The sequence below is a fragment of the Penicillium taxi genome (assembly GCF_028828555.1).
Source record: "Penicillium taxi strain IBT 34144 chromosome Unknown utg000001l_segment0_segment0, whole genome shotgun sequence".
Lineage (NCBI taxonomy): Eukaryota > Fungi > Ascomycota > Eurotiomycetes > Eurotiales > Aspergillaceae > Penicillium > Penicillium taxi.
This window is the reverse complement of record NW_026643203.1, coordinates 365,695-389,753: the sequence shown is the minus strand read 5'-3', so window position 1 is coordinate 389,753 and position 24,059 is coordinate 365,695. Positions and strand designations below refer to the sequence as shown.

Here is a 24,059-nt window from a genome sequence, read left to right as displayed (position 1 = left end):
TAGAAATTTGAAGCCTGCATTTGTAATTGGGATCCTGTTGGTACAATGGGAGTTGAGGTATCCGTTCTGATTGGACGGATATCAGCACTCCTGATTGGACCGATCTGCCCTAAAGTGGGGCAGCGGAATCCCTTTAGTTCTGTCAAAGGACCGATTCCAAGTTTAGTTTTAGTACATTATTAGTCAGCTCCCATACGTTCTTTACTGCAGCAAATTTTACTGCCAATACACACATACATATTTTGACTATAATGTTCCTATTTGCTCGTACGAATCCACTATTCAGTTCTCATTCGACAAGTTCAGTAAGAGATAGACTTGAATAACACGCCTCTTACAATTCACAATAATACATTTACACAATAGATGCATGTGCACCAGTAAGACAAGTCAGTTTTCCGACAGATACCTCCGCAATTACTTTCACAAATCACTGTACCCATGATGACTACTTTACTAAAGTGATAAAACCGACGGGGATTCAAAAAGATATTGGCTCCGATATCTGGTAGACTGAAATTTGATATTCGATTGCAATTTTTATGGAAGTGAATTTTGGAAAGACATTTCTGATCAAGAGAGGCCCAAATTAAAGACTTTTGAGCAAAAAAATTTACTGTTACCGAGGTCACCTCCAAGGTTTTTAGGCCTTGACCATATATCCGAAGATATCACTTGAAGCATTGATTTCTCCAACACCCGTTATAGTCCGATAGACTTGAGAGCACTTTCCTTGCACATTGAATAACTGAAGAGTCGTAGCACCTTTAGAGCCAACCCAGCTGATTTTGGCGCCACGGGGGATGGAAATAGGCTGACAAGCTTGGGTTTTACTTCCAGTGTAGGGTGTTGCTTGATTATTGATTCGAAGTTCCCAAGCCGAACATAGGCTCAAAATCATGGCGAAGAAGACAATGGAGAGGATATAGGGCTTCATAACTAAGGCTGTCGGTATATCCAATGTTATTCCATTTCCGAGGCTATATTTCAAAAGAAAACCTTCACATACTGATATGTTACTCTGAATTTGTCAAGTAGATTGCCTATCGATGGGTGTGTAAGTTCTACAAATTCGATTTCACCTTGATAAATGCTTGTTATGTACAATATTCGGTGATGATGTCACTACCACTAAGAACCCATGGCACCATACTAGATAATGCCATGGTAACCATATCACCTGCCCAGGCAGATCAAGGTGCGACACTCAAGGTGTTAATTCCTAAGGTTGATGAAGGGGGTGAATGTACGACGGTCTGTCTTAAAAGTAATGTTAGTTTGGTACTTTTACAGACCTCCATAAATTAATAGTGGTGAAGTATATAGGTGGATATAAAGGCATCTTTGATCCAACGAATTAGAGAGCCTCCATAATTCAGAGCGCTAATAATATTGGCCAGAGTTTTTTGACAGGCCCAAAATGGATGTAAACTCGAAATTTGCTTTCTTTTCTTTCTCTTCTTATTAACCCCTATTCCGATATCAACATTTTAAATCTTGCAGCAACAACTCATCGAAAGCATCGAAAATGACTCGGCTTTTCTGCAACTAGGGCAGACAGGACATTTGGAAACTATAACACGATGCGGCTTGGCCGGCGCGTGCAGCTCAGGTCGCCCCAGTAGGTGATTCTTATTCTCACTCCACAAGCAATAATGCCTGTACCCGAGGGGATGATTATCGGTTTATTTTAGTTGCCTACCTTTAGCATTCCTAATCGCAGAATTCCTCTGACATTTAGGCCGATGTCCTTTACCGGGACTGGTGCCGTTTTAAATTGTGCTCCTAATGTTACTGTGGTCAATTACAGGATTCCATAAAATCAGGCTCGATAATCTATGGTCTTCCATTGTGCCCTTTTATTGGATCTATATTTTTTACATGTGGGTAACAAGTCTGAACTTATTGGAGCTGATGTCTTTTGGCATGGGTAGGAAGAATATTTGTTCAAGGGCAAATTTCCCTCCGACTACCACAGCCCATCACGACCTACACCATAGAAGTAGTCTATCAAACTCCTACCTGTTTCAACAATTCCGAAACTTTTTCAGTTTACCTCAAATCTGGTGCATCAACTTAGTTGATCAGGGATAATTGACTACGGAGGTGTGAACACGACATCGCTACTTGAATTTAACCATTTCTGGCCCGGCTCACTATATTTTCGATATTTATACCACAGTAGTGCAAAAGCCTCACTAACCCCACTGTAGGTGTCTCATTGGCCTGTGTCTGACGTCCATATTAACATCCAAATCGATGTTCCTATCCCCCTCTTAAGCGATGGGATCTCTCCAAATGATTGAACATGGTACGTAGTATGTAGTTATCGGACACCTGGATGCCTAAGACACTATGGTCACGAAGTTAGAATAGCCAACACCTAGCTGTAGCTGTCTCTTGTTTTCTCTCTTTTCTCCTGATTATCGGAATTGGTTGTATTTGAGCTACTGCATTCCATTTGTAAGTAGTGCCTTCTAATCTCTCATTAATAGTTGATGGGCCTCCGAAGACCTGGAGAAAACTACATCTTCGTATTACGTATGAAAATTAAAGTTAGAAACCGCTACCCTAAGATAGTGAAGTTGGTAGTTAAAAAGTGATTGGATGAAAGCTATCTACCTAATTTAGATAGGTAGTTAATATTCATGCTAGGTCTAGCACCTGGGCAAGAATTCATCATTCAAGACTTTCGGTTTTACGGGTGACACTCCCAAGGTTCCAAGGGTGTGCTCTTATCACGTGGATGCAGTGAGTTACTTCTCAGCCTGTGGATTATAGTAAGGACGCTCTGCTTGAGGTGTCACACGGAGCATATGTCTTCTAGTCAAAGATTCTTGAACAGCGAAGTCTCTCAGCGCAGAACTTTAAAAGATATTAGTGCTCAATATGACAAGATCCAGATTCTAAAACTTTGGAGCACTTACTGCTGCGTAACTCGGTTGTCATAAACTGCAACGGTACCCGGTAGCCAATGAATACGGATATGCCAGTCTTGGCCGTGTTCAATGTGATTGTACAAGAAGTTCAAAATTTGAGCTGCCCAAAACGCTTTAGCTCAATGGATTCATGTCATGACCTCCCAAGGGAAAAACCTACAGCTCTCCTCTTCTTTGTAATCGACTATTTTTCGAGTGTACAATCTGTTGACATAGAGTGAATTTGTTTTGGTAACCTTATGAATAGTCAGTATCAAGAAGGATACCCTCCGTGGCAGGTATTTAGATAAACTATAACTCACTGGATGTGTTCGAATGACTGGGTGGACTGTTTCAATTGGATCTCGGATGAATCGCTCTCGGTGATCAACAACGGCTGCTTGAGAAAATCCGGAATGCGTCGCAAATTTTCCATGGAGGGTCTGTCTAAATGCTGGCGATAGGGCATTGTATGCGGCTGTCGTGGATAGATAAAGAGTATCACCTCCAGATTCAGGAACATCCAAGGGAAGGAAGATAGTAAGCCCCATTCCATTGACTTCATAGCTCATGTCTGAGTGCCATTTGATGCTGCTGATATTGTTTTTGATCTCCTGGTCAACTGCGCCCGCCACAAAATCTCTGTATACAGGCAGTAGCTCTGGATAACCCTTGATATGGGTTCCCATCTGGTGAACGTGAAGTTTTCCAAAGTGAGCACCGAATTCGCGTTGTCGGTCAGGGCCAATGTCCGCAAAATCTTGATCGCGGAAGAGTACCACTCCTCGTTCGGCGGTAAGAAGTGCAAGCTCATCCTTCTGTTGCGCTGTAAGTGCGCTCAGCTGAAGACCGTGGACCTCGGTTCCTATTGCTGGGGTTATTTCTTTAAATTTTGACCCCAAAGCACCCAGGAGTGCCTTTTTGGCCGGGTCTGCACGCAAGCCAGGATCTTCATGAATAAATTCCTTTAGCGGCGGCTGCAAACCTGGAGTATAGTGTGGAAGGTAAGCCTCGTATTTGTACTAAGAAATGGGTGTTAATCCTTCGATCTATATCATCACGTTGAAAAGTCTGACTTTTTCTTTTTCGTAATTTAGAGACGTCTCGGCCCGGAGATCAAGCTTGGTGACTTTCGGTTCAACTGCGGTTAGGTTTGTGCTGCCGTGAGCTGCCATTTTTGTCTTGAAATAAGAATCTGATACACCACTCAAGACAGATTTCGGGGTGAAGGGCGTCTCATTCTTGTACATAAACCTCCAGGGCTTGGGATCATGGGCTGGCGTGCTCCATACTAATATGGCGTCAACTGGTACCCTGAACCTCCTGAGGTCAGCATATATAATTAGTAGTATCTAAGCCTGTGTGTAGTCATACAGGGCTAATAATTGCGGGCGCAGGTACATATGTACTACAGTATTATCTCCGTGTTTAAGTCCAGGACTATCATTGGCTAAGGTTGTCATCGGATTCTGTATGCAAGATCTGTTTGGTGTTTAATGCCGTAATATGGCGTACATGATTATCAAATTTTGCAATTATGCAAGCGTGGAGACATATCAAAGCTAACCCCTCATTCCTTCCAGGGTGCGGTTTATCTCTTGAACAAAGTACTCGTGATTCAAAAAATAGCCAATAGCTGGTGTAAGGTCTGGCCTAGTTCAATATTTCGACATGTTGGCGGGGGGTGACGAGTAAATTAATGAATTGATAATAAAAGCTCTTTAAGATTCAAAGTACACAGGACGTTTAAGGAGCTGTCAGAAAAGGTAGTGCTGTCGAGTATTCACCTAGAGGAACTTGGAACTGTGAGACCAAGTTCACGACTGCTGGACCAAACTCCCATATGTCTCAAAATGGACTCCCACCGCAAGAAGGGTCTTCTAGGGAAAGAGTACCTCAAAAAAAACTAGTCACAACCACTATAGTCCCGGAAGAACCAGTTAATTCGCCGAAGGAGATCTCCTGGAGATCATGGCTCGTTGGACTTGTCTGGGATCTACCGGATGGGGACACAAAGAACAGACGATATGTACGGAAGCTGGATGCGTTCCTCTTGTAAGTCGAGAAGTCGGTTCCATTACTCTCTTCCCAAGGTGCTCGCCAAGATTTCTCTTATTGTGATTCATTCTAACATTTGATTATGCAAAGCTCCTATATCTGTGTAGCATACTTCATCAAGTACTTGGATCAACAGAACTACAGTCAGTTTCAGAACACAGCACTTACAATCCAGATCGCTCAGCTTGATTAACAATTTCACAGGTAATGCATATGTCAGCGGCATGAAGGAAGATGTCCGTAAGCTATCGATTCGCTGTTGAAGATTTCCATATCTAACATCTTCCCTCATTAGCTTGGGCTATCTGGAAACGATAGAAATTGGCTTGGGACCTATTTCAACCTTGGTATCATCGTCGGAAGTATCCCGAGCCAGCTTATTCAGATGAAATATGTCCGGTCATCTATCTGGATTCCATTTTGTGAGATCTCCTGGTCGGTATTAGTGATGGCGATGGCGGCGGCGAAAAATGTCCAAACGGTTAGTATTTTGATCTCCCTATAAATTTTGAGATTGTTGGATCTAAGATTGTTGGGATAAGCTATATGTACTTCGCTTTTTCGTCGGAGTTTTTGAAGCGTGCTCATTTCCGGGCTACTCAGCGCTTTTAGGTGGCTGGTATGGCCCCAGAGAGCTTAGCAAAAGAGTCGCTATTTTCGAACAGAGCAGCTCCATCGCAAGCATGTTCAGTGGCTACATTCAAGCTGGGCTATACAAGAGTATGAATGGTGCTCGTGGATTAGCCGGCTGGAGATGGCTCTTCATTATTGATGGAGTCATTTCAATTCCAGTTGCGCTGGCGGGTCTGTGTATGATTCCAGATCTTCCCCACACCACCAGAGCTTTCTATTGGTCTAAAGCTGTATGTATTCGAACAGGGTTTGAACTCATCAATTGACAATTGACTGACAATGTTGCAGGAAAAAGAATATGGCGTTGAACGTATCGAAAAAATTGGTCGGTCAGCCCCCCGTCCCTTCACTCTCAAAGGTTTCTGGGCAGCCATGACGAATTGGCGCCTATGGGCATTCCTGCTCCCTTATGTGTAAGTCTGCCTGAATATCTAATATCATTTTTCTTTCTCCCCGGACATAACTGATACATATTAATAAAGAATGGTCGCCGAGGCTAGCACCTCAACAAGCTATTTTAATCTTTGGCTTCAGGATATCGGTTACTCGGTATACGATGTGAATGTTCTACCCACTGCCGGCAATGCACTCAGCATCGTGGTATCCGTCATATTGGGAATTGTCGCGGATCGAACAGGACAGCGGATGCTTATTCTTATAATCATCGAGGGCATTGTCCTTGTAGCCAATATTCTTTTATCCGTCTGGCATATTCCCAATTCTGCAATAATGGCTGCCAACTATTTGGCCTACTTTGGAGCGGCTGCTCAGCCTATCATTATTGTAAGTCTTTCGCGAGGTAGTTTGACTACCTCAATTATTCCAACTTCAATTATCTGTGGCTAACTTTTCTTGAAGGCATGGGGGTATCAGCTGAATGGAGGCGATCCAAACCTGTTTCCACTTCTCGTTGCAACAGGAAATATTTTCACTTACACTTTCTCTAGTTTCCTGCCTTGTAAGTGTCCAAGAGCCCTCGCAACTGGCAATAATCATAACTTACTAAACTTCGTGGCAGTATACTTGTTTCCAACTGGTGATGCCCCCCACTATAAATACGGCTATCAGATTTTGGTTATGTTTGGCTTGGTCTCCATTATAGGGGCATTTATACTTCGATATCAAGAGAAGATGTTGAAATAGGTATCGATGGATGGTATGGCATCATCGATATGCCTTTGCAACCATAATTTGCTTCACTTGAAGTCCCATTTCAAGGCACTTAGAGTACCTTCCAGAATTGTTAAACCACGAATGGAGTATTTTCATTTGATATTTCCCTACTTTGAGTTTTTAACTTAAGCCGTTAATATAAAATGATATAAAGAAAGTGATTTGAAGTTCATTGTTTCACGTGATTTAAGACTACTATTCATGTTCGTAAATAAATAGTCACTTGACTGTTTAATTAAAGTTGACCAGTCATTTGACACTTTGCACGTGGCCTTTTGTCAGCAAATTTGACAAACTTCATCTCATAACCAAAACAGCCCATAAACGGTAAACCGGTGGCTTTTATAGAAACGTCCAATATTGCAGGCGAAATGCGATGAAGAGAGCTCCGAAGTGAAGTAATAAACGGTCAAATAAGAACAACGGATCTCGATAATTTAAACCAATATCTTCGTTCCTGGACTTTCCAAATGAGTTATCATTGCGATATTCGCCAATTTGAGCCATATCAATTACGTCTATGTACTCCTATTACTCTCCAATCATTGGCTACTCGTCTTGATTCTCTACTCTGTCAACGAGCGCTAAGATATGTCTATCATGATCGGGAGTCGGTCCTATGTAGCTTTAGAGAAAAAATGACCTAATTCACAGCTCGATCTGCATATTTAGATACTTTGTACTGCGGCGGTATGTTGGTTGAGTGGATATCTGGCTTTTTCATGGTTGTATTTACTATATCTGTCCCAATGTATTCTTCTAACTCTTCATTCAATGCCGAAGCTGAGGACCATCTCTTTATAAATCCCTTACGTCTTGGGTTTTTCGTTGGTGCTCTGTTGCGTTTCTTCTTCGATCTTCCTCTTTTATGGCTCGACGCCAGGTTTCCGTTTGCTGTTTGCTTTTCTCTTCGCCAGTCATCAAGACATCAGATTATTCAATTTCTTTATCTATCTCTAATGGAGCTTCATTCTATGACGGACAATCCTTGCCTTTTAATCCATAGCCACTTGACTTCATAAACTGTAGTGAAAAAACCTTGACAACACCCAGGTCATTCCTCTACTGGAAATCCGGAACCAAGCAACATAGCAGGCTCATCGATATTGTGGTGTTGATAGCTAAACAATAGTCAGTCAAGTCGATTAATAGTCTAAGGGGAGCTCCATTACCTCAAGACACCAACGGCGCCAGGCTCAAGCATCAGGGAAAGAGGGAAATCCATAGGATATTTCAACCATCTTTTAGTGAAGGCACGGAGCAAATGACCATGTGAAAAAAGGACAATATCGCAATCCTTCTCTCCGTGCATATTGTCTTTGTGGATAGCACGAATCTCCTCAATCAGATTATCAATGCGATCCGTCACTTCTTGTGCAGACTCGCCTTCTTCGCACCCATCACGCCAGATATCCCACGCAGAAGCAGAATCCAAGCCCTTCGACTTGCGCAATGCTCGAATCTGACCAGTCAAAAGGCCTTCGTAGGCACCGTAGTCCCATTCAGCCAGCCTATCTGTCTCGCTGATCTTGTTGGCATCAGCCAGTGCCTTCTGGTCAGCTTCAGAGAAAGCGATCTCAAAAGTCTGGTGTGCTCTTTTGCGCGGACTGATATAGACATGCGCAATCTTGGTCGGGTCCATCAACTTTCCCGGTCCAACAATCATCTTGCCAGAAGCAGCAACCTGCTTCCTGCCATCTTCCAAGAGATCAAGCTCAGTGTTACCAGTGTACCGACCGTTCTGAGACCATTCCGTCTGTCCTGCGACTAATCAGAATGGGGCGAGATAGTTACCACAGTTTACTTCGCACATACCGTGTCGGTAGAGGAAGACGCGGGGTGTGCCGGCGTCCTTTCCAGCAGGCATTGTGTTGATGAGCTTAGAGTATATTTATTTACTGCTAAGGTGCAAGAAAGTAGGTCAGCTGAGATAGGTGTGGGGCTGTAATTGTAGGAGGGAGAAAAAGAGTTGGGCGGCCCTCATTGTTCCGTCTTCACCGGCTGTCGCCACATGTACTAGCCTCTAAAATCATCTGATTGAGGATATAGGTACTCGGAAATCATATTTTTGATTTCAGGCTGCGAGGTCAGTTCAGACAAGCTTTGAGATCTCAAATATTGAGGGGATTTAGCTATTTCTCTCATTAGTAGTACGAACTAAGAACGTAGTGATTCCAGAATGGGTGTGTTGTTATCATTAGTCAGCCAAACTATTTACCAAAAGTAACTAACTTCGCGTCCACGGTCCTAGACGTCAGAATAGCTCTCAATCCTATGACGAGTTAGTTTTCGAGGCTTCCTCACCTTCAAAATAACAGATGGGCATTTCTTATAGCATCTAATATGGCTTCTTTAGATTTTGATTATGAAGACTCCATCGCCGAAAGGTCACGTGTAGGTAACTTGAACGGGTGTTTGATCTATTTGCATTAGAACGAGATATGTTCGTTTAATATCTGCATAAAAGTTCGGATCCAGGCGCAAAAATTTCGATATTGTTCGAGTCCGGCGTTCGGGGTCTATGTGTTGAATATTCGGACTCAATAACATGCGTTATGCAGCAACTGAATCCTTGTCATACAGTCATTTGTTAAATTCGGTCCAGCGTATCACTGGATATTCGTACATGTCGTAATATTAGGTAAATCTGAACTGAAAATATACCTATGGTACCTAGGTTCTGCGTATTCAACTATCGAATTTCTGACCGGGCTCCGATTTTCGCATGTCTTCAAGTCATGGCTATTTATCTTCCTGGAAACAATGCAAGTGCTTCTTTAAAGCTGGAGCATATGATAAATTAGAGAGATTGCAGTTGCCACTTATCCTGTAGTGTCTCCGTTAAACCACAGTTGCCATCCTAAGATCGACGGTTGAGGCGTTCGCGATCTGCCTTCGCGCGGGATTGAGCGTATGTTTCCTGGGCGTAGGTTCCCTGCGTAGTGTTACCGAAAGTCTTAAGCTGCAAGGACAGTCGGCGGCCATCAGCCTTTTATTTGTGTCAGCATTGAACCGTTTGACCTTTCATTGTAATTACAGAACCTACCATTTGATTGTGGAAGTTGGCTACCGCATTGTCGGCATTGTATTTCTCCTCGTACGTAATCTCTGCAGTGACAGTTGGGGCATGCGCAGTGACACGGCAGCTGAGCATGCGGCCACACTGAGGTTCGAGGGCAGATTGGATGTCTGCGGCTGTCGTTCCAGGGGCAAAGTTTTGTCCAATCACCACAAAAGGGCCTGAAGCACCCTTAATGGACAAGCCTTTGTTGCGAACTATGGCTTGACCCTTACCCGATGAAAGATCAGATTGAATACGCTGTGCGTTGGTGCGGGGCTGTGTATTGGGATGGCGCTGGTAGGGGCCGGTTCGAGAGTTGGATGCCGAGCGCTGGATTGCAAGAAAACTGTTAGAGACAGATCATGCGAGTATTCATGACTCCAAGTCAAAGTTCAACTTACTTTAGGCCCAATGCGACTAGCTAAACTCCCTGGTTTGACGTTTGGCACCTTGGACACTGCGCCCGGCGCACTCGATCGACGTGTATTGCGGTTTTTGCCAAGAATTTGGGTTGCTAGTTGTTGATTTTGTTTCTTCTGGCGGTCTGATCATTAGAGTTAGTTTCATAAGGTGTGCAGGACATTGGGTGTAGCGCAAAGTAATTACCAGACTGGATGATAGCATCAAATGAGATCGCAGGTGCCGACTTGGCTGATGGCTTGTTCGCCATGGTGAAATATTAGATAATTGAAGCGCAAATACGATGAGTGGGAGACAAAGGGTAATCTGTTGCCCGGGTGGAGAATGAGGGGGAGTAGAGGATGGAGGAAGGATGTGAGAGAGAATAAGAAGCTCGGTCCTTCCACGGTTATCTTGCCCGACGCGCCGAGCCTCATCAACCAATCTAACCGCTATTGGACTATATAGTTCGACCTCGACTTTTGAATAACACATCGGACGAAGGAATAAATAATATGAGCAGGGGTAGATCATGTGAAGTAGATCATGGTTTCACTGTGCTTGGTACGTAGTGGATTTTCTTTTGATTGGTTATTCATTGCTTCTCTTTAAAGTCGACTCTTTTTACCTCACTTTATATTCCAGTGCAGAAGAAGTTATGTGGAACTCTTCTATTCAGGATGTTGAACTAATTTCTAGCTATATAGTAATGAGCTAGCATGTTTCGTTCAAATAGTTTCAGAAAATCGGGATTGCTAAGGCAGAGTTAGCTAGTTTAGATTGATGTCCTTCAAATCATGAATCAGAGGGATAAATAAGTGTTAAATATCATAAGGGAAGATTTGACTGTGAAATTCGCCTCTAAAATGGCATCTAGCTCATTCAAATGCCGTAATTGAAATGGCTCTTTCCACTTAAAATACAAAAAGAGGCAGCAGCTTCTTCTTCTTCTTCTTCCATCTCCCCCATTCTCTGTTTACCCTTTTCACATAACCACCACCAGCCATTCTCCATCGCATCACCCCTTCCAAACACTTTGATCTCCTAATTTTAGTTTGCTTGGATTCTGCCTGCCTTTACTTTCTATTTGTACTCGTTTTTGAACATGGGACCGATCTCTATCGATATGGAGCCCAATAAGACCCATAACAGAAGACGAAGCCAGTTCTCATTCTCTTCACCTTTCCGTCGAAGATTAAGGTAGGATAGTATTCATGTAGAAAATAACTAAGACTAACAGATTGAAGTTTCATATCGCCCGCGGGTCAGCTTCCGACGTGCGAAGAAAAAATCCACTATCCGATTTTTGATGCCTCAGACCCTCGTCATTCGTTCAGTCCGCCTGAATCATCGCGCAGACAGGAAAACTTTTCATCATCATCAGAGTCTCAGAAGCAGCCGAACTGGGTTCAACAGCTGCCTCGTCGATCAATCCATAAGGCACGATCGGGTTTGCTAGCCATCGCAGCAGGTTGGAGTCGTCGGTCAGGTGGAACCCGTGATAGCGAATATTATGAAGATACACCTTCAGCCTTGCCGAATTTTGCACAGATTGGATCTTCTACTCACCATCCGGAGCTCTCAACTGCTAGCACACAGGAAGAGGATGCCATGGGTGTTGATCTGCACCGAACCAAGTCCTCTGTAGCTTGGGAATCCGCACATGAACCCAGCATTGACACGTTGATGAAAGTTACTTCTATGCATCCATTAACACTTGTTTCATCTGCACCACAAGTGTTGGAGTCCTCCAGTGATCTGAGATCAGAGGGTTCTCCGAGGGGGGCCAGGCCTATGAGCCGTCAACCTTCATACACTGTTGTTGACCACACTACACTCATCTCTGATATTCAAAGTGTTCCCATGCTTGCTCAAAATCCCTTTCCCTGTCTACAGACTAACCACTGGGGCACCGATGGCTCTTCTGATTCTGAACCTACCTGCTCTTTGGAAAACAATCATCGTGGACGGCCCAGGTACTTGCGTGGAAACACTCCAACTCGCTTGCGTCGTTCGAGTTGCGCAACTACCGGAACTTGGGAAGTATTCTGTAGTATAAATGGTGGTGCAGATCACCAGGACCTGGTGACTGAGAGTGAGGACATAGCTTCGCCTGGCTCTGAAGCATTTCTCAGCAGAGCTCTCCCGATATGCCTGAGAGCAGGAGTCATTGTTGATGGAGCAGATAGTGACGTGAGCGATATTCACCTCAGCCAACATGAATCACAAGAGACAGGCCATCTTCTAGAGTCCCTGGCCTCGGATCTCAATGTTCTTAGTATTTCAGCCCCAATTTCTCATCGCTCCCGGTCAAATACCACAGATCACGATGCCTTTAGCACCCAGGAGTGGTTGCAGCTACACAGCAGAGCATCAAGCCATGGTCCTGCTACATCCTCCGTCGCCAGACCTAGAGAGATCTCCACATCCTCTGTTAAGGTCAAGATTGCATTTCCGGGAATACACCGTGCCTTAATGGAGCAGCATGATGAAGATCATCAATGCGCCTGTGAAAATTTGCTGAATGAATGCAGCAAGCCAGTCGGCGTTGATAATGAGCATCGGTCCAATGCTGCGCAGGTTTCACCCCCTCAATTTCAAGAATTCCAGGATACCATGACTTGTCAAGAGCTGAGAGTGGCTTTTGAGACTCGGGAAGTGGACCGAATAATTCCTATTGGTCTTCAGGAGAGTGATGAATGCCACCGATTTGGCATTCATATGGTAATTGAAAGAGTAGGCCCCTTCTAAATCATGATGAGAGATGAAGTACTAATAATGGAAATAGGATCATGAAACCTTGGGGGAGTTCGTGGCTCGACGAAACATGAAAGCTCAAGCCCAACCTCCCGATGATAATTATCCCCCACAGTATGATGGCGGCATTGACGACCGTCCATCTGGCAATGAAAACCACACATTGGAGCGACACGAATCTCCTGGAGATGTAGGCCCCTTTCAAATTGTAATGAGTGATGAAGAACTGATAATACCAGCAGGGAGCCAGAAAAGCGGACCAGGTTCAGTCACAGCAAAATGCTACACAGGAGCCACCTGTCTGGAAAAAGGATCCTGCACAACACGGAGAATGCATGAAAAACCACCTACTGAAGCGGGATCACAGATATGGTCTACACGTGTCTTGTAACGAGGTAAACACCGCCTGAAGAATGATGAGAGATGAAGCACTAATAATATCACTAGGAGCATGAAACTTTAGAAGAGTTCGTGGCAAAACGTAAATTTTCCCCCCGTGAGAAACATTATATGCCCCAATATGATGGCTGCATAAATGACCGCTCATCTGGGCGTGAAATTCGCAAGTCTGATCATAAATCACCTGGAGATGTAGGCCTCTCCCAAATGGTTATGAGAGCTGAAGGACTAATGATATCACCAGGAAGCCAAAGAATTGGAGCGGTTTCAGTCACGACAAAGCATGCAAGTGCAAACTTTTGCTGAATATGACGGATGCAGCGACAAATGTGGTCCCACAACCACCATCCAGTCAGAAATCTCGTCCCCTACATTCACGATCAATAGTATGTGGTCACCCATCGACTCTTCGACTGATGAAGATGGGCGATTCTCCAACTTTCAGGCTGATGAGCTCTCCATCCTTGGTCGAAATACCGATGCTCAGTACCCCAAGCAGGGACCTCAGCCTGCTAAGGTAATCCAATGTGGCGAACTGGATGATCTACTAGAAATGTTGCTTGTTCAGAGCGTTCGAACCCATCCTCGTCGCCGTCATCCATCGCAGGTTGAGGAGAGTGAGTCGAAAGAGGATTTTTTCTCCTGTCAGTGGGAGTAAGGAGCTATTGAAGTAAGTCAGTTCAAGAAAAAAAAAAAAAAAAAAAAAAAAAAAGGATGGGAGCTCTCGTTTGCATTCTTAGGCGACTGAAGTATATCAATTTTTTATGTCAGCGGAGCGCAGTCGACAGCTTTTGATCTCTTACTTGCCTGTTTATGGGCTGGCAGAAGTTACTTCTCATGTGGACGCACAGGAGTTGAACTGGAGTTCAAGTTGCGGTTGACAATCTCTCGTTGGCATGTGTACTTGGAATCAATTTTTATGTGAGCGAAGCACAATTGACAGCTTTCAGCTAAGGACCTCTCAATGGCATGTTTAAGGTGGGGAGCTTTTTTTACAAGGCCGAGATGGAGTCAAAGCTGGGCACATTTATGATCTCTCAATAATGTTTCTGCCCTGGAAACTTAGTTATTGGAACTGATCTGGGTATTGAGGGGGCTTCTCTCAGACTTTTCAGGTTCTTCTATTCTACCTTGAATGATACTCATATATTCAGTAAATTCTTGTAGAACAGTGATAATAATGCAGACCACCGCTTTGTTGAAGCTTCACTGGAAAATCAAGTAATCTACCGCTAAGGATATAGGTGCCTCAGTAATTTTGAATAGTAGATTTGAATCTGATAATCTATCCGAGGCGAAGGGTAAAGCCTGCTCCCGCCTCACCAGACTCTCCTCCTGGGGCACCACCAAACACGCCGGCAAAGTCGAGCTCGGGTGCTTCCTGGCCTCTCTTGGGAGCCTCGGGCGTGTGGCGTCTTCGTCTTTCCATATTAGCTTTGGATGGGAAAGTTGGAAGCATCTCCCGCGGTTTAGGGCGGGGATCTTCCCGGAAGAATGGATGTGAAAGACACTGCTTTGCAGTAGGACGAGAATCAGGGTTCAGGGCTAACAATTCAGACAAGAGACCCAAGCCCGCATTGGTCAGGTAGGGAAATTTAGAGCGAGGTAGGAGAGGCGGGTTTGTCGACGAGCTGCCAGATATTGATGGGATGCGTAGAGATTTAACATTAGGCAAAGACCTAAAAGTAGGCCATGTTTTTACGGTGGGAAGTCCTGTCAATTTAAAGATCTGGGACACTTGGTCCACCTCATTTTTGCCTTGGAGCAGGGGCTCTTTGGTGAGGAGCTCTCCAAAAATGCAGCCAATACTCCACATGTCAATCTCTGGGCCGTACTTTTCTGCGCCTAGGAGTAGCTCAGGTGATCGGTACCAGAGGGTCACGACGAGTTGTGTTAGTTTGGGTGGTGGATCGCCGTAGTAGCGAGCCATGCCGAAGTCGGCGATCTTGATCTCGCCGCGGTTGTTTAGAAGGAGGTTGGAGGTTTTCAGATCACGATGCATAATCCACTGCGAGTGGAGGAAGTCAAGACCGCCGACTATTTGTAGTAGGAGGGTCTTGATTTCTGATGGAAGAAATGGCTCGCGCATTTCGTCCAGGAGCGTTTTTAGATCGTGCTCCAGGAAGTCCATGACCAAGTAGACACTGTATGATTAGGAGGAGAAATAGTCAGCCTTGTCGCGCTTCCAATTCTGTCCAATGACGACGGGGACTTACTCGTCCATTTTATTGCCCATCACCACTTCTCGTAGGAAAACAACGTTTTGATGCCGCGCCGCAAGCAGTGTTTGTATCTCGCGCAAACCCGTGACAGGAAATCCATCTGGTGAGCTCTCGAGCTTCAACTTCTTCAACGCGACCACTTCGCCCGTGCTGATATCCTTCGCCCGCGACACGTATCCATAAGAGCCTTCCTCGATATGATTCAGTCGCTCATAGTTGTCGACATGTCGGCAGCCTCCCCATTCGCGCATCGGGAAGCGCATCAAGTTCGACTGTTTCTTTTGGGCTTGCGGTTCCGGTTCCTCGCTGGCTGGGATTTCGGCTGCGGTATGGGACGCGATGGGGTCATTTGACAATCTCCGTCGTTTACTTGGGGGTTGTACATCGCGATTAGGTGAGTCGGCGCCGTGAACAGATTGTGCAGCAGCTTGGGTCGACTTTGCTTCAATCTGGCGCTGTCTTTCAGCTTTGGCGCGTCGTTTGGCTTCTTTTTCCTTTTTTTGCTGTGCTATTATTTTCTCCGTTTCAGGGTCATCGTCTACCCATCGTGACTTTGCGGCCGACATTGTTCTGACGTCTTGTCCTGACGTCTGTTGGGGGTGTATGGGGGAGAATTGAAGGGAGTACAAATGACGTTTCTTCTGCGGGCCGAAGTCTAGAAAAGCTCCGATTTCAAATCCGATTTTTCCCCCCGTCAACTGCTCATCACGATTGTATCCTTGAAATTTATTCTTGGTCATTTTGAATATCGTAAAGGGATTTATCGTTTGTATTCGATTTTCTCCTTTGATCGTTTACTATAAGCTATCAACTCTGTTTCGGATCTACTTCTTCCCCGCCATGATTCAACCCTTCCAGGTCGGCTTGCCCGGAGACAGTTGCTTGCGTTAAGGGTGAATACTGACATTCTCTGTGATTTTAGACAACCTTTGCGGTCCCAATGACCTGCGAAGGCTGCGTAAAGGACATATCTAGCTCTCTATACAAACTCGATGGTATGTCTATATGCGCCTTGCGCCATTAGTTCGGACCATTTCTAATCAACTTTACAGGCATCAATAAGGTCGATGCAAACATCAAGGATCAACTTCTCTTTATCGAGGGCACCGCAGCACCCAGCTCTATCGTCACTGCTATCCAAGAAACCGGTCGTGATGCCATTCTGCGCGGAAGTGGCACCACCAATAGTATGTAACAGCTTCCACCCATACAAAGCATATGCTAATGAACTTGCTCAATATAGGCTCTGCTGTCTGCATCCTCGAGACACACTCCACCAATTTCTCTAATAAGATCCGCGGTCTCGCCCGTATGGTCGAAGTCAGCTCGAATATTACCCTCGTCGACCTAACAATTAATGGCCTCTCGCCCGGTAAATACGTGGCTACTATACGTGAGGCGGGTGATATCTCCCAGGGTGCAGCCTCAACCGGTGGCATCTGGGATTCTCTGAAGACAGCCGTGCTGGGTAGCGAGAAGGAGCCTCGTGGAATTTTTGGAACTGTAGATGTGAACGAGAAGGGCCACGGAAATGTCTTTTTGGACCGACCAGTTGCTATTTGGGAGTTGATTGGTAGGAGCATGGTTGTTTCTTCTACTGCTGAAGGCCCATTCCGACGCGAGGACGAAAACACCATTGTTGGTGTTATCGCGCGTAGTGCTGGTGTGTGGGATAATGATAAGATGGTCTGCTCGTGCTCGGGTAAGAATGTTTGGCAGGAGAGACAGGACCAGGTAGCCCAGGGGATTGTTTAAGTCCATGCTAGTTGTAGAATGATGCTTTTATGATAGGACATATTCTGCTTGTTTCAATACCCGACTGGAATTAGTTGACTGTGAGACTTGTCCTCATTGACAGCCTTGGGATCTCGTGCCCATGTCTCTGTCGTTTGTTTACAAAGAGATCAAATCTGACAGCTTGTAAAATAGGAAGGACTTCAACAGCGTTCCAAAATCTTCAAGTATCCGCATGACGTTGTATCAAATATGGATCCAGCTGAGTTGCCAGGCCCCGTGGGCCTTATTGGGGAATGTGATAGAAATGATAACTTTTTTGAGCACATTGGCTAGTTGTAATTAGTCACAATGAAAGCTTCAAAATCATTAGACAATTTAAGTAGCCACCTCCTCGTCGCCTTCTTTCACCGGTTCCTTTGGGGCCACAGGAGTATCAGCACATTCAACTTGAATAATTTGATGCCCAATTCTCCCATTGGAAGCCTCAATTACAACTGCGCTTAGCTTGTTGCCATATAAACATCCCGAGTCCAGTCCAATCGCATGGCTACTTATCTGTAAACCACGTCTCGCATCATGTCCGAATATTACGGTAGTCTTGGTTTCTAAGCTATCTTGCCATCGATTCCATTCCACAGTCCAGCTTTCTTCTCCGCGAGCTAAAGCGGGTAGGAATTTATGCTCGTCTTCGGGTGAACGTTCGAGGCTCCGTATATGGAGTATAGCATGTGGATCTTGCTCTTCAATTGGGATTCCGGGAACAAGGCCTGCATGTACGGCAACTAGATTGTTGTCAAGAGATGATGGGAGATCCGGAGGTAACTTGATGCGCAAGGCCACAGGCAAGGCGGCAAGCCAGTCTAGCTGGAGTTTTGAAAGAGCTGATGCCGTACTCTGCGTTGCGGCAGATGGCGGGTTAGGAGCTGATTCATTCTCAGATGCAGCCGAACTTGATAGGTCTCCAGTATTATTTTGACTATCGCTTGTAGCATTGATCGCCGCAGCCGCATTTAGAACTGCATTTTCGTGGTTTCCTCTCACTGCACTGGCACCTAGTTTTATTGCCAGGTCAACGACGCCAGGGCTATCAGGTCCCTTATTTGTGAGGTCGCCAGTCAAGACCAAATGATCACCTTTGGATTTTTCAAAGCTGACTTTTTCCAGGAGTGCCTCTAGAGATTTTCTCATTCCATGCACATCACCAATAATGATCAAGCGTCCCCTCTCTGAGGTATTTCCTGAGAGGGGCAGGATAACATTGGAAGGTAGCTCTGATATCAACGATGATATAGGAAATATCTTGGCGGGCGGTTTCGTGGGTTTCATTTTTAAATCTCGATGTAGACTCGATTCACTCGAAGCGTGTATCTATCTCGTAAGAAAGAAGTCTAGATAGTGCCCAAGGAAGGCTGTGGTGACCACGTGCCCCACATGCCAAGCACTTCCCTGGTGCGGCTCCTCTTGCTTCACTTCACCCTCCGCTTCAAGTATTACTTGCTTGTTACAGACAATACCTCACTGAAAATTCCAAGTTGCTAGCGGTTGGAGCATGTGAAGTCATGAGTATTACGGGCTAAGTGCAGCAGAGAGCGCAATCCATCCAAAATTCGCAAAATTCGCGATATGGCTAGGACGCCCCCAAATTGGACACATTTATATCCCATTGGATATCAAGAAAGGCCAGAAGATTCTGCCTTTGACCTTCCAAATGACTATTCCTGGTTCTTGATTGTTCCTGTGAGAAATATGGGTACAAAAACATCCTTGATTTGAGAATGTGATGGGTCATACGACGTTGAACTAAGTTTGTATAGCTTCGGGCGCCCCTGTGGATATCTCCAAGATCACGGAGTCATCCGTTCATGCGGCCTTCTTGATAGGCTTTCTTTCAAATACTGACAGGAGATATAGAAGGCTCTCTATAAATAAAGTCTGCAAGCGCCGTGGCTCTAGAGGCCAATTAGAGGTAAAGCTGAATATGCCATCATATCCACTAAATGATCTGAACTTCATATACTCTGTGGCCGTCATAATTGATCCATCGTGCATTTCTCAGGGCAATCTCCATATCTACTGAAATTCGACCAACCATTTTAAGGGTCCGTGTACTCCAAACACCGCTAAATCAATCAAGGTATCCATACTTGGTACTTCCAATGCAGAACTAAGATGACAGGGTTTTTGTTTCTCGAAATTCTGTCAAATCGAACCCGAATTCCTCTTTAAATCACAAGGGACTACAAAAAACAGCAGGCACAAATAAACAAATGGATGGGAAACACAGCCATTCGTTGATCTCATTGGATATAAAAGCTGCAGGTGCGCAGGTTATTTTTAACTCATCACATCCTAGTCATCTTAGTCTCTTCCTCGGCGCTTCCGCCCGGACAACCTAGCTTCCCCTGCCCCTCGTTGCCCCTCTACCTTCTTTTCTGCCCTATCTCATTATCAAAACACCCTGGTCCATTGCTATCCGCATGGAGGCGTTTCCACGTTGCTGGGACGGAAAAGCAAGCTCCCCGACGCCGTTCACCTACTTAGTACCTCTAGATCTTTACGGGAGTAGCGTGATCGGTGTTTAGACCTCAACTCATGGACCTTACGTATTTGACCAAACCCTTTCTGATCGGCACCGTGCGATTCTATTAATATACTTTTCTTTTGACCGATCTTTCTCCTCTCCTTCGCAGCCTATCCAACAAATCCGTGGCTCAAGCCACTTCGCTAGGATCGCCATTGAGCGAGTGGTGATTTCGTCGAATCTACTGCTTACCCACTCCCAGCCCGCACTGCTCATTTCCCCCTCTTCTTTGATCCTAGTTGTTGGTCTTGGCAGCTATCAAGTTGGATTGTGTAGCTCTGGCTATCACATCAGGGACAGTGCCTTAGTGCTGAGGCGATATTAATAGAATAGTACCTCAGCTCACTGAATAAGACTCAAGAACCCCTGCTGAAGCACGATTCCCTGCTCGTGATCTACCGGCGGTGTGCATCTGGGCAGTCTTGCTGGATATCTTGCCCTTTCGTAAACCACTCAGCAGCCTACTTTTCAATCCGTTCCTTTTGATATATTAGTAGGAAGGCTTTTCTTGACATATCGTGTCAGAATGTCTCTGAAGCAGGTATAAGACAAACAATATATCAGGACTCCTGAGATTCCAGGCTAACTTTAGAATGATATGCAGGAAATTGAGACGTGGGTGGCGGCTCTAGAAGCCTATGACAATCAGGAGTTCGAGACATCTCTGCAGTTTTTCGACCAAATCGCCGATACATCAAAAATTCTCTTCAATTGCGGAGTGATCTATGCAACAATAGGCGAGCACGGTAAAGCAGTATGTGCCGTTTCTGCGGATACATGAAACCCATGACTAACCACTCAATATCAGGTGGAATGCTACCAGCGAGCAGTTGGCCTAGATCGCTTTCTAGCCATTGCCTACTTCCAACAGGGAGTTTCCAACTTCTTATTAGGAGACTTTGAGGAGGCATTGGCTAACTTCAATGACACCCTTCTGTATCTGCGAGGGAATACTTCTATCGACTATGAGCAGCTGGGGCTTAAATTCCGTCTTTTCTCATGTGAGGTCTTGTTCAATCGCGGTCTGTGCTACGTCTACCTGAGGCAGATTGAAGCTGGTATGAAGGACCTGGAGTATGCTGCAAAGGAGAAGGTTACACCTGATCACGACGTAATTGATGATGCGATTCGTGAAAATGCTGATGTATGTCAATCTATCATGTGTTTTGATGATATATGGCTGATATAAAGCAGGGTTATACCGTTTTCTCAATCCCTGTGGGTGTTCTATATCGTCCAAACGCAGCCAAGGTGAAGAATTTGAAGACAGTGCATTACTTGGGCAAGGCCCGTCTCGTTGCTGCAGCGGACCGCAATCAGAACGCCGATGACCAGTGGCGACCTGTGGTCCCTATCGTTGAAAAATCGATATTTGACGATAGAGAGGGCATGTCTTATGCAGCTACGCACTTGGTCCACAGGAACTTGAGCAGTCGCACTCGTCAACAGTCTGAACCACCCTTAAGCCGGAATGTATTCCCACCAACACCACCTCCAGATGATCGATCATCGAGTTATGCTTCCACATCAGGAAGCGGGCATCACCGATCTTTGTCTCTTCGCACGGGTCGACCACCACGACTGGACCTGGGAACAGGCCCCAGCTCAGATAATAGGTCTGTATCACAAGAAAGATCTGCTGTTCAAATGTCAGAAAGGCCTCGAATTGGCACGACACGCACGGCGTCAGAACCTCGTGGGCCATCCGTGCATCAGAATGTGCGAGGCTTCGCACAAGAATCTAACAGATGGCCTCAATCAGGGGGACATCGAAGGAATCTGAGTGATGCAGGCTCAGAGCATGCATCTTCAGATTTGTATGATCCAAGCTCCAGTTCGCGTGGGCTGGCCGGTGCCAGCTGGGGAAGAGGAACCAGGCATCAACCACCACAGTACATTGCTGAGCAAGACGAGTACGAGTGTGGCAGTGACGGGTGCGATGACGAGTCGAGGGAAGATGGCTTTGAGATATTCGGTTCCGCCCCAAGTGAACTTTCTTCTCCTCAACAACGCACAAGATCACCACCGCGACACTCTCGACGGACGAATTCGCGACGACCAGAAGTCCGCAAATTCAGGACAAAAGTCCATGCGCCGGATGATATTCGCTATATCATCATTGGGCCGGCTATTCAGTTCGAGGAATTTGAATTTCGCATTCGTGAGAAATTTGGTTTTCAGTGTCCATTGAAGATGAAGGTGCAGGATGATGGGGATATGATTACGATGGTCGATCAAGAGGATCTTGATCTACTGCTGACTTCAGCTCGGGAAGTTGCGAATCGGGAAGGTAGTGATATGGGAAAGATGGAGGTAAGCGATTATCATTTCAGCGCTGTAAGGATTATTTGCTAATATTACACAGGTCTGGGTCGAGGAGCGGTCTATGATATAGTCTGGATATGTCAGCCGAGGCTAGCACTTTGATTTGTTTTATACCCTTTGGTTTATGGAAATGATAAATTTGCAATGAATATTTTACAACGTAGACTCTTCTGAACCCTTTCTATATGCGGAGCTGACCAATCATGGAAACTGGCGTTGTTGATAGGCTCCACATCTTCTCTAGCTTGACTAAGAAGTGTACAACTCGCCTTCCAACCTCCACATGATTCAAACATAGAAATCATGACAGATCTAACACCAGCTCTGAAACAACTGCTCTCAAGCAAGGTAGCTCCTCCGAATCCAATCCAACGCCAACCATCAACCAAAACAGCAGACGAGTTCTTAAGAGAAGCATATCGCATCGTCAGTCCAGACCCTCAACCAAAGCCTCCAAATCCAATCTAACATCCCGTAGAACTCACACATCACCTCCCTCCTAAAATATCTCCAATCAATCCGCCACGCCTACCTAACAACAACAACCGCCCGCAAAGACAAACCCTCACACCAATCCAACCTCACAGATCCAGAACGCGATGCAGTAGACTCTTCTACAGCCCTCCTTCTCCGAGACCTAGCAGCCTCAATCTCGAACCTGTCCTCAGCTGAATCCCTCCGCCAAGAAACAGAAGCCTCCGTCCTCCGAAAACGCTACGGCCACACTGCTGCCGGCGCCCTCCTCTGGCGCTGGGCTGGTGGCGCGGGGCCACTGGGAGAAGATGATGCGAGCCATGCGGGTAAATCCGTCGAGCAGATTCGGGCTGAAGAAGGTGCGAAGACTTTGGCTTCCGTAAGGGAAGGCGTGCTTTGGTTCTTGAGGAGGGGGCTTGAGGGGGCGGTTAGCGCGCAGCGGGAGATGGTTGAGAAGAGGATTGAGCGGGCGCGCGAGAAGGAGAAGAGTGTTTTGTATAAGGTTAGTGAGAAGTCAGAGAAGTTCGCTGCGTCTTCATCTGCGTCTGCTGCTGGGGTTGGCGGCTCTAAGGCACAGGGAGGTCCCACGCCCGATGCTGCTTTCTTAAGTGAGGCCGATACGGCACGGATCGAGTCGCAGTTGTCGCCAGAGCAGTTGCAGCTTTTTGCTGAGGAGAATGACTCTATGTTGCGCCATTACGAGGATACATTGGGTAAAGTCCAGTATGTTACAACATGTCTGCTACTTTCCAGATGAGGACAATACTAATAATCTCGCAGAAACGCTGAGAAATCACTACTGGAGATCTCTTCTCTGCAGGAAACTCTTGTTACGCATCTCGCCACACAGGAAGAATATATTTCGCAGCTGGTTAGTGATGTTGATACTACGCAAATAAATGTTGGACAGGGAAATCGTGAGCTTAAGCGCGCGACTGAAAGGCGAAGTACGGCACAAGCTGTGTTTTGGGGCACTGTGGGCTTGTGTACGTGGCTTGTGGTTTGGGATTTGATCTTTTGATCTTTTGATTCTTGCATTTCAGCGTATCATGATGCCCAAGGTAACAATTGACTATCATTGCAGTAGGGCTTGGTTCTGTAGACTACGTAGAATTCAACATGGAAGGTTACTTTAAGGCTGGGACATCTGTTTTACAGTGATCCGTTGCCATGGCTGTATCAAGCTGAAGACGACTAACGATAAGAAAGCTTGGCCTTGCACAAAATAGTATTTGTCTTGCGACGTGAAGTCTAGTCTCCATCGCATCTAATGTGTAGATATGAAAGAAGGGAAACACTTCCCATCCAACCCAAAAGTATGA

General features: G+C 45.6%; 10 protein-coding genes across 10 annotated transcripts; 4 read left to right on the top strand and 6 right to left on the bottom strand.

Moving 5' to 3' along the window:
- Positions 1-643: 643 nt before the first annotated feature.
- N7495_000148 (uncharacterized protein) lies at positions 644-901 on the bottom strand (the record flags this gene model as incomplete). The annotated part of the gene is made up of 1 exon (XM_057202818.1): positions 644-901. One exon carries the CDS (start codon positions 899-901, stop codon positions 644-646), a length of 258 nt encoding a protein of 85 aa, XP_057066891.1.
- Positions 902-2,756: 1,855 nt separating this feature from the next.
- On the bottom strand, positions 2,757-4,093 carry N7495_000147 (TauD/TfdA dioxygenase family protein; the record flags this gene model as incomplete). The annotated part of the gene is made up of 5 exons (XM_057202817.1): positions 2,757-2,865; positions 2,928-3,039; positions 3,100-3,175; positions 3,242-3,940; positions 3,995-4,093. 5 exons carry the CDS (start codon positions 4,091-4,093, stop codon positions 2,757-2,759), a joined length of 1,095 nt encoding a protein of 364 aa, XP_057066890.1.
- Positions 4,094-4,761: 668 nt separating this feature from the next.
- N7495_000146 (uncharacterized protein) lies at positions 4,762-6,752 on the top strand (the record flags this gene model as incomplete). The annotated part of the gene is made up of 9 exons (XM_057202816.1): positions 4,762-4,973; positions 5,067-5,119; positions 5,181-5,212; positions 5,272-5,457; positions 5,519-5,839; positions 5,898-6,022; positions 6,092-6,392; positions 6,468-6,567; positions 6,628-6,752. The coding sequence occupies 9 exons, from the start codon at positions 4,762-4,764 to the stop codon at positions 6,750-6,752; spliced, it is 1,455 nt and encodes a 484-aa protein (XP_057066889.1).
- Positions 6,753-7,836: 1,084 nt separating this feature from the next.
- On the bottom strand, positions 7,837-8,649 carry N7495_000145 (histidine phosphatase family protein; the record flags this gene model as incomplete). The annotated part of the gene is made up of 3 exons (XM_057202815.1): positions 7,837-7,903; positions 7,955-8,543; positions 8,598-8,649. The coding sequence occupies 3 exons, from the start codon at positions 8,647-8,649 to the stop codon at positions 7,837-7,839; spliced, it is 708 nt and encodes a 235-aa protein (XP_057066888.1).
- Positions 8,650-9,642: 993 nt separating this feature from the next.
- On the bottom strand, positions 9,643-10,513 carry N7495_000144 (RNA recognition motif domain-containing protein; the record flags this gene model as incomplete). Its single annotated transcript, XM_057202814.1, has 4 exons — positions 9,643-9,771; positions 9,829-10,173; positions 10,245-10,387; positions 10,450-10,513. The coding sequence occupies 4 exons, from the start codon at positions 10,511-10,513 to the stop codon at positions 9,643-9,645; spliced, it is 681 nt and encodes a 226-aa protein (XP_057066887.1).
- Positions 10,514-11,347: 834 nt separating this feature from the next.
- On the top strand, positions 11,348-14,056 carry N7495_000143 (uncharacterized protein; the record flags this gene model as incomplete). The annotated part of the gene is made up of 6 exons (XM_057202813.1): positions 11,348-11,442; positions 11,490-12,966; positions 13,031-13,189; positions 13,242-13,394; positions 13,447-13,590; positions 13,643-14,056. The coding sequence occupies 6 exons, from the start codon at positions 11,348-11,350 to the stop codon at positions 14,054-14,056; spliced, it is 2,442 nt and encodes an 813-aa protein (XP_057066886.1).
- A 627-nt stretch (positions 14,057-14,683) lies between these two features.
- Positions 14,684-16,186, bottom strand: N7495_000142 (uncharacterized protein; the record flags this gene model as incomplete). The annotated part of the gene is made up of 2 exons (XM_057202812.1): positions 14,684-15,542; positions 15,615-16,186. 2 exons carry the CDS (start codon positions 16,184-16,186, stop codon positions 14,684-14,686), a joined length of 1,431 nt encoding a protein of 476 aa, XP_057066885.1.
- A 274-nt stretch (positions 16,187-16,460) lies between these two features.
- On the top strand, positions 16,461-17,375 carry N7495_000141 (copper chaperone CCS1; the record flags this gene model as incomplete). The annotated part of the gene is made up of 4 exons (XM_057202811.1): positions 16,461-16,478; positions 16,543-16,615; positions 16,673-16,807; positions 16,864-17,375. The coding sequence occupies 4 exons, from the start codon at positions 16,461-16,463 to the stop codon at positions 17,373-17,375; spliced, it is 738 nt and encodes a 245-aa protein (XP_057066884.1).
- A 357-nt stretch (positions 17,376-17,732) lies between these two features.
- Positions 17,733-18,683, bottom strand: N7495_000140 (metallophosphoesterase family protein; the record flags this gene model as incomplete). The annotated part of the gene is made up of 1 exon (XM_057202810.1): positions 17,733-18,683. One exon carries the CDS (start codon positions 18,681-18,683, stop codon positions 17,733-17,735), a length of 951 nt encoding a protein of 316 aa, XP_057066883.1.
- Positions 18,684-20,464: 1,781 nt separating this feature from the next.
- Positions 20,465-23,898, top strand: N7495_000139 (uncharacterized protein; the record flags this gene model as incomplete). Its single annotated transcript, XM_057202809.1, has 9 exons — positions 20,465-20,479; positions 20,543-20,692; positions 20,747-21,082; positions 21,133-22,251; positions 22,304-22,320; positions 22,608-22,689; positions 22,742-23,460; positions 23,518-23,723; positions 23,822-23,898. The coding sequence occupies 9 exons, from the start codon at positions 20,465-20,467 to the stop codon at positions 23,896-23,898; spliced, it is 2,721 nt and encodes a 906-aa protein (XP_057066882.1).
- Positions 23,899-24,059: the final 161 nt, after the last annotated feature.